The sequence below is a fragment of the Melanostigma gelatinosum genome, assembly GCF_949748355.1.
Source record: "Melanostigma gelatinosum genome assembly, chromosome: 7".
Lineage (NCBI taxonomy): Eukaryota > Metazoa > Chordata > Actinopteri > Perciformes > Zoarcidae > Melanostigma > Melanostigma gelatinosum.
The window spans coordinates 8,901,272-8,910,827 of NC_136640.1; the positions used below are offsets into that span (position 1 = coordinate 8,901,272).

General features: G+C 47.5%; 1 protein-coding gene across 1 annotated transcript in view; it reads right to left on the reverse strand.

The window, feature by feature from the left end:
* Positions 1-9,028, reverse strand: part of dner (delta/notch-like EGF repeat containing) — a 45,327-nt gene extending 36,299 nt beyond the window's left edge. Inside the window, exon 1 of the mRNA XM_079272499.1 lies at positions 8,503-9,028. Coding sequence (XP_079128625.1) covers positions 8,503-8,913 — 411 coding nt within the window. The 5' untranslated portion in view covers positions 8,914-9,028. The remainder of the gene's footprint in view (positions 1-8,502) is intronic.
* Between the last annotated feature and the right edge of the window lie 528 nt (positions 9,029-9,556).

Here is a 9,556-nt window from a genome sequence, read left to right on the forward strand (position 1 = left end):
CATCTCAAAATTCGATGCCTACCCGATGCCCCGGGTGGACGAGATGATAGAGCGCATCGGGAGGGCCAGATACATCACCACCCTCGACTTGACTAAAGGCTACTGGCAAGTGGCAGTAGCCCCCGAAGACAGGGAAAAAACGGCCTTCACTACGCCCATGGGACTGTACCACTATAAGAGGCTGCCGTTCGGTCTCCACGGAGCCCCCCCCACGTACCAGAGACTGATGGACCAGGTACTACGTCCCCATCGAGAATACGCGGCAGCCTATCTGGACGACATCGTCGTGCACGGGGAGGAATGGGGGGCTCACCTCCAAAGACTGGAAGCCGTCCTGAAAGCTCTGCGAGGGGCGGGGCTGACAGCCAACCCCAAGAAATGTCGCCTCGGCCTCCGGGAAGCTGACTACCTGGGGTACACCATCGGCCGCGGCTGCGTCAAGCCCCAGGTAGGGAAAGTCGAGGCGATCCGGGAATGGCCCCGCCCCCGCACAAAGAAACAGGTACGAGCATTCATTGGGCTAGCTAGCTACTATCGACGGTTTGTTCCCCAGTTCTCTGCTCTTGCAGCACCCCTGACGGACCTAACAAAAAACCGGCTGCCAGATCGGATCGTATGGACGGCAGAGACCGAGGACGCCTTCGAGAAGCTGAAGGAAGTACTCTGTTCTGAACCAGTGCTGGTGACCCCGGACTTTACGCAACCATTGGTGGTACAGACAGATGCCTCCGAGACCGGGGTGGGTGCCGTCCTGTCCCAGCTGAGGGATGGAGAGGAGCACCCGATCACATACGTAAGCAGAAAATTATTACCGAGAGAAACGAGATACGCCACGGTCGAGAAGGAGTGTTTGGCCATCAAATGGGCTCTGGGGGAGTTGAAATATTATCTGCTGGGACGACACTTTACCCTGGTCACGGACCACGCCCCCCTGGTATGGATGTCCCGTTCAAAAGACAATAACGCCCGGGTCACACGCTGGTTTTTATCCCTTCAACCATATGCTTTCTCTGTTGTCCACAGATCCGGGGCCGCTCATGGAAACGCGGACGCCCTGTCTAGACGGGACGCCCTAGGTTCCTGGAGCAGTCCTCCCCCCAGGTCGGATTTAAGGGGGGGGGTATGTGGCAGCCGGAGGGGCAACCTCAGAGGAGAAGTGGTAGAGGGACGATATTGCCGGACATGGAGGCGGAGCCCCATGTCAGGGAGTGGAAAAGAGCGCCAAACCACCATCAGCCCAAACAAGCAACACCTGAGGAGGAGAGCCGAGGGAGCGACCACACCCTATCGGAGGAGGAGGAGGGGACTATAAAAGGGCCCCGGACACAGGAAACTAGGAGAGAGTAGGAGTGGAAAGAGACGGAGACACAGCAAACGCATTGGAGACAACTGGCTTACCCCTTGATCACCCTGGAACGTCTGACTACCCGCCCGGCTCCCGACCCCTGCCTGTACGACTACCCTGCTCCTGCCCGCGCCCTGGACCGTATGAGGAATACCCGTTGTGCACCGAACCGTGGAAGTGAACCCCGACCATCCCTCTGGAAAGCGGACAGTGTATTGTTGAGTGTCTATCCTACCTCTATCCACTCTCTATCTTCAGTAAAAACCTCACTTGCACCATTTATCTACCGACTGGTTGTGTTTATTGGTCCGTGTTGTCGTGAAACCCCCTTGCCACCCCGGGGGCTGTCACAAAAGTAATGTGAATGCTGTGCTTAAAAAAGGTGCAAGATAAGAGATTAGATCCTTTAGATCAAGAATTGTAAGGCAGGTGCTACAACTATGCGACCGAGCTGTCAGTTGGGAGTATTATTACAGCATTATAAGCTGTAACCGCCATCTGAGAGCAGTGCATACACGCACAGTCCAGTGCAGGTAACAGGTAACGGCAGGTAACGGCAGGCAGCAGGGGAAAGATTTAACGGCTATGACTTTCAGGTTTTGAGTCTAAAAGGCCGGCAGGAAACAAGCTGGCAAGGCCACAGGAAACAAAACTCCAAACAGAATTGAAACAACGGAGACGAACTGACGGATGACAAAGGGAACCCAGAGAGGACGCACAAGGGGAGGAGGGTGATAACGAGGGACAGGTGAGAGCGGGCCGGTGGGGAACAGGTGAAACTCATCAGGGCAGACAAGCACACAGGTGGGAAACACAAAGGCAGGAGGGGAAGTTGTCTGAAATGGGAGAAAGGTGAGTATTTCAAAAATAAAACAGGAAAGTGTGAATAAATGAATCAGCACTACACTTGTAATGTATGACTGTATGAACAGAACAGTGATGCGTTCACTTACTGACGTGACGTACACACTGAAATAAAGTTGAACAGGAATGCGACCGCCGAGTGAACAAACACATACGCTCATTATGTTGACAGCAACAACAACAACAACAAGACTAATCATTAGGAAGAGGCAGCACAATGATGGTGTCATAGCAGAGGTTTATTATTAGGGTGAACTGCTGCTGGGTTTGAGCCTCTCTGCCCTTTTCTTTTTACATTATACTGCGAATGGTGACACAACTCGCTGCTCCATTAAAGATATAAATAGCAATGAGGACAGACGAAAAGCAATAAAAAAAACACCTCAACTAAACCACTGGGAGAAATGTAATGACTTCTACTCTATCCGGGACAGAGAGGGTGAAGTTTCACCTCGAGAAAAATGAAAGATGCAATGACACAAAGATAAGAGGGCTGTTCATGATGAGTGGCAGCAAATATGTGAGCGGTCAAAAATGCTTCAAAAATGCAGCAACTGATTGGCCTGTATTATTAAGGAAACAAGAACAAAAGAAGCGGAGATGAAATATGACTGTAGTCAGAAAGATTTCATTGTTTTAAAATTGTTGCTGGCAGTGTTCAAAATGAATTCTGTCATCAATTGTCTTGTGAATATTACTTGTCTAATGCTGTCAACTGTCTTGTGGTCAGATGATACATGTGGCAATTTCTTTTAATGGATTTAGGCGGTCGTGGAAGAAGAACGCAGATATTTTATCGACGTAAAAGTAGCAATACCTCAGCGTAAAGATACTCTGTTACAAGTAAAAGTCCTGCAATCTTACTTTAGTAAAAGTACACAAATATTAGCATCGAAAAACACTTAAAAAAGTAAAAATACTTATTAGGCAGAATGGCCCTTTTCAGAATCATGTATTTCATATTACTGGACTATCATCATTGATAGATTAATGCACGTATCACTTTAATGATTTTAAGAAAAGTCAAATTCAGGAGCATTCATCCTCTGGGGACCATGAATGTCTGTAGGTTACACAACTTAACTTCAATCCATCCATTAGTTATTAGGTTATTTCAGTCTGGACCAAAATGGTGGACCGACTGTCCAACATCTCTCTAGAACCGCTCTGCTTTCGTGGCTAAAAATGTTCGGTCAAACACATCAAGGAAACCTAAACCTAACATATGACTCTCACCTGTCATAATGGACCCGTGGGTGACAGTAGCAATCAATACGCAGAGCGTGAGCACTTGGTGTTGAGCCGCTCACGTCCTCTCTCATCCATATATGCATCAGGCCTCACTAACCCATCCACCACCTCAGCGCGAGCGTCCCACAGATCAAAAGGCCAGGTGATGTGTGATATGGAAATGGCAGCACAGTCCGCCTGGCAACATCTAAGGACATCAAGATGAATCGTGATAGCTCAGTGATAATAGCTCAAAGGAGTCTTGCTGATTGAGGGATGCTGTATCAAAGGTAGCGGCTTATAAGCAGCCTGACATCCTTGCTTTCATCAAACCATCTGTAACTGAATGCATGTGGATGTAAACATGTGCTACTGGTGCAACAGTTTGCAGCTGTTTCATTTTCCAAGTTGACTGTGAAAAACATTTACTGCAAAATCAGAATGTTTTTTTGTTTTTGCTATGAGTAGTTTTTAAGGGGATGGACTTTCTTCTTTGAACACTCGGTGAGCTTTTCCACTGGCCAGAATGTCAACTATGCACACAAGATATGTTGTCATCTAAACAAGACACGTTTCTCATCCCACTGCACAGCTTGAATTTTGATGATCCCACGTCCTTTCCCCAGGCTGCAAATTCACACAAACACACAGAATATCCCGACCGAATATTGTCCGTTTTGTTGCGGGATGTAAGAAACGCTGCAGCCTCTAGGATTTCATTTCAGTACTGCAAGGTGTTTTAAGTGCAGTGAGAGAAACAGCAATATTGCAGTCGTCATCATCAGAGAAAAATAAGCATTAACAGTCTCTTCACTGAAATATAGCAGAGTGACGCAAAAGAGAAGAGGGATTGAAAATAACAAACAAGGTAAGAAGACAAAAAGACAATATTGTGATGTGACATGTGATTGTTTATTTATTCATTTGTTTTTTTATTCATGTTTTCCCCTGTCGCCTAAATAGATTTTACAATGACAGACGACAACATGTGATGCACAGGAGTGTCATTTCAACACCAATGTTTTCACGATTTCAAAGTTGAAACAATTAGTTCATTGAGTCTGTTGGCAGAAAGTTCATCAGCAGCAAATTTGAGGAATCACAATTAATCTTCAAGTCACTTCATGGTAACGGTTCTCTGGTGCAGGGTCTCATGTGTGAGGATATGCTGCTTTTTGTTGTTGAAATGAATAAATAATGAAAACACCAGCACAGGCAATATGCATGATCAGCTGAACTTTCAACACTTTTGAGGTCAACAAAAGTGCTTCAGTAATTAGAGATATAACAAGACTGCACTCTATAGCAAGAGGATATGAGAGTCCATTGATACACACACACACACACACACACACACACACACACACACACCCTCTGACTAACAAGACAGGGATATCAAAGACACCAAAGGCTGGCGATGAGCTTTGAGCTCTGCTTAATTGGATGCGGCTTAGACTGTTTCGGGTCCAGCAGAGTGAATAGCCCTGGGAGACAAGAGCTGACCGCCACACACACACACAGACACACACAAACACACACACACACTCCCTTCTTTAAAACTGACAATGTTGTAGTTCTTTGATAAGATGGCGCATCGTATATCGAAATACTGTCACTTTAAACATGTGAAACTGTATGTTTTCGTAATCTAAAAGTCAGCACCCATCTTCTCAACATAGACGTTGATCCTGCTGATGACAGCACAGATATATTTGATAAGTAAGGCAACAAGCTTAAAGGAATAGTTCAACATTTTTGGGGAATACACACTTGCCTTCTTGCCTTGAGTTAAATGAGAGGATTGACGCCGCTCTCACGTCCGTACACTGAATGTGAAGCTAGACCCAGGATAGGGTTAATATCTAACCATGGACAGGGGAAACAGCTCGTCTGGTTGTGACCAAAGGTAGCAAAATCTGCCAACAAGCAACTCTGAAGCTCATTTATTTAGACGTATAATAACGTAAACGTAAGACGTAAAAATAATGTTTGATGCTCGGAAGCGACTGCGTAGTAGTCCAGGGAAGAACCGGGGATGAGCTGATGTCTAAAGATCATCAATGGGTCAAAAAGCCTCGAGTCCATCCCAGCTCTGACATGCTCTGTGAGCTTATTACGTTGAGGCAGAACTGTCGGCTGCAGAAACTGAATTACTTCTGTGCTCGAGATGTCACCTCTTTCACCACGTTTTAGCTGCATTCTCACACACACACACACGCACACGCACACACACACACACACACACACACAACGACACTGATCTCCATTCTCCATGCAAAATCTGAGCCTCCTATAGGACGAAAACTGTGGCTGCCAAACTTAGGGAGGGGACATTTTTGTGGACCAACCGACTGACGGAGCATGCTACAAAGCTGCTGGTTGCAGCTAATAAAACATGCATCCCGTGTTCATAATGCTGGGGCTGTAAACTTAACTTCAGTCTCCATATTCTGCCCTGATCCACTGCTTTCATATAACCGAATGGTTAAGCAGCCCTGCGAGAGCTTCCTGGACTTGCTTCATGACATATGGCTGTTTTTGCGCTGCAACCGCCTGATTGTGTTGTCGAGCAAGTTACCAAATCCATCAGGGAGCACAACAGGCCTTTCAATAATGAAACAGCCCGAGGCCGAGAAGCTAAGAACTCAGGGAAAGGCCAGTGGTAGTGAGTTCCAACAGGACAGTGTACAGGCTGCCATCCAGAAAAGCTGCAGGATTATATTAAAACTCAGGGAGTTTAACTAGTAGAGTGGGTTTGGTTTACCCTGGTGCCTGCTGCTGTGGTTTGCAGTAGCTGCTTCCACACATTTAAAACAACCCCCCAAACCAGGACTTTACTCTCTCCAAGACTCATCTCTCGCCCTTCCTTCACTGCCATCTCTTTCTTGGATCTCTCCTCCTGCTTTGTCACATGGACCATCTGTGTTGTGACGCATCCAGAGGCAACCAGCCCAGCACTCTGCCAATCAGGTCATCTACCAAATCTCAATTGACTGCTGCTCCAGTTTCCATGGAGAAGAAACAACCAGCAGGAGGGCAGCGAGGCGAAAATCAATGACTCCCCTCGAGCCTGGCTCGGGGCCGATTCCGGACCTGAGATTTGACGCATAAGAAGAACAAAGCTGGAGTGGATGTTGTTGTCTCAGGATTTTACAGCAGAAGAGAGAATTGTGGGCAAGGTGGTCAGGGAGAGATGGGGGGTTTTTTTTCTCCCCTCTTACCATGAAAAATATGGAAATTCTGTACATGCCTTGTCCACCCTCAGCTCAGGCTGTGTGACAACATCGTCCTTTGAGGTTTGTGTGGAACAGAGTGTGAGCGCAGTGAAGAGAAGCAGGCTGCAGAGGTAACAAACTGCAGCCGCTTTCTATTCTGAGACATGAAACCAGGACAGCCAAGGAGACAGTGATCAGGCCCCTGCTGATGCTCCACTAAAGGGCTTCAACACAATGCCTGCACACCACCAGCAGGCTGACCTTAACATGTCTTCCATTGGCATAAACAACACCGGCATGCATGCACAAGATGAGCAAAGTACTCTATGCATATATACACACGTAAACACAAAGGGTGGAGGATATGGCTGCCACCTGTTGGTGATCCTGCTTAAGTTCACCCAGTCACCTTGCCGTTTCCCTCCGCGATGCTGCAGCAGACTCATTTATCCTCTCTGCTGCTGGCGAATGCTCTCTTTCACCCGAGCACGACTCATACCTATTGAGCCTAATGCTATACCGAGGCTTAGCCACAGTCCATCTATTGTAAAGCTCAAATGAATTACAGGGAATGTACAGAGCTGCAAAAACTCAATCCAGCAATGCGATACAGCTAAAACAATCCTGTCAGTCTATTGATCTATTGTCAGCTTTATTCATGCAATTTTTCCAGGGACTGACACCTGGAGGAGCAGCAGGCACGGAGGGGGAGAAAAAGAAAAATCTACAGTCAAATCTACATTTTGCAGACTTCCATCAAAAATAAAACGTTGATTAAATCATTTGGGAAACCAAATCTAAACATGATGAAGGCCGCGAGGAGCAGTTGTCAGCAAAAAAAAATAATCTTGTGAGTGGATCTTTGATGCTCAAATCTATTTTGAATTTTTTTGCATTCGGCTGATGACATCATGCAGAATGGTATTAAAAGAGGCTCACGCTTTAACCAGACAGACATAATAACTTCTGAAATGTGGTGTAACCTGCAACATAAAAGCACTTATTCATGACTGTCCAGATGTTCCAATTAATGAATGCAGTGTGAAGATTGGTCCTTTGGCCTTATCGCAGATGTTAACGGATTCACCACTTCAGTTTGTATCAATCACACACATTATTAGAGAATACATCTGGTTTCCACAGATGTAAAAAACTAACTTCGGGACGTCATAGGGGGAAATGCTGTTTGTCCGAAATACTCAACAGCTCACACAGTATATATACTCTCTCTCTTTCTCTCTCTCTCTCTCTCACACACCCCCCCACACACACACACCCTACTCGCATCTCACTGCTGCCGCTCTTCCCTCCTGTTGCCACAGCAACGCAGCACTCGCCTCCGTGTCTCAGTGACAGCACATGCTCCCATTAAAGAAACAGCAGAGAACAGCAGAGCAACAACACACTCACAGATGCCGTCATCTACTGTACGACTCGCATGCAAATCAAGGATGCAGGTTGATCTCTCTCACACACACACACACACGCACACACACGCACACACACACGCGAACACACACACACACACACACACACACACACACGCCATCCAAGTTGAACCCCTTGAGATGATGACAATTAATAATTAATGATATTGGATGACGCTAACATGCCCCATACTACAAAAAACAGAATACAAATAATGGGCAAATACATCTCTTTATTCTAAGTAACACATGGAACAACCTTTACATCTGCTCCTTCATAGTCACCAAGCTCATCTTTGCTCTCAAGCAAACATCCAAACTAAAGGATAAGATCACACACACACACACACACACACACACACACACACACGCACGCACACACACACTGTGCAGATGACATTAAATTGGAATGTGGCCATACCTCACAGTTGCGTCCGGTGAAGCCCTGTCTGCACGTACAGGTGTACTCCCAGGTGTCCTCTGGCCTGCCAGCGGATGGCAGAGCCAGGCAGAACCCCCCGTTGAGGCAGGGTCTCCCCTCGCAGGGGTCCGGACGAGGTGCCGCCTGGGTCGGGGTGGGCTCGGCTGGGGCCGGGGTGTCCGGGGCCAGCTGGAAGGCAGAGGGGACGGCCCCGATGCTGCTGCTGCTGCTGCCGCTCAGGACCAGGAGGAGGAGAAGCAGGGCAGGCGTGAAGCGCCGTGCGATCTGCGTGGGACGGCAGCAGGGGACTGCTGGCACCCTGCACACACTCATCCTCATCCTCTGGTTTCCTCCCCTCTTCTTTTTGTTGTTGTCTCCCCTTTCTGCAGAGCTAAAGCAGCTGCCGTTCATGCAGCGGCTGAGGTGTGTGAGTGTGTGTGTGTGTGTGTGAGAGAGAGAGAGAGAGAGAGAGAGAGAGAGAGAGAAAGAGAGGATGCGGAGGCTGGTATAGGATGTGGAGCATCAGCTGTGCGCAGGCAGAATGACTGAGAGCAGACTGGCTGATGGTGTGGAGGCTGAGGGAGAGAGAAGGTGCACGCAAAAGGAGAAGGGGAGGGCTCTCGGCTCTATTCTGTCTCCGAGTCACAGTGACGAAGGCAGCTGACGACACCCCCCCCCCCTTTCCTGGCTTCTGCATGAGAGTTTCAGGGGAGCTCTGCACTCTCCTCATTTAGAGTCTCATCCATCCATAACCTCTCCTTGGAGCTGGTCTTTGAAGGTGGAAGGGAGGAGGCTGTAGTTGGGGAAGACGGAGGAGGAGGTGTTGGTGGAGGAAATCTTTATCAGCTTCGCCATGAGATTCGCTGCTTTTCAGCAATAACAGGAGATGCTCAAGGTGGTTCAAAGCAAAAATGTCCAAGATCCTTCATGAAACAATTACAATAAGAGCAGGGAACTATGACGTGATGACCAAGGTTGAGAGAGAACATCTTCACATAGAAGTTGAAAGTAGCACACATGTTGATATATTTTCTGTTTATGGGTATAAATTCAG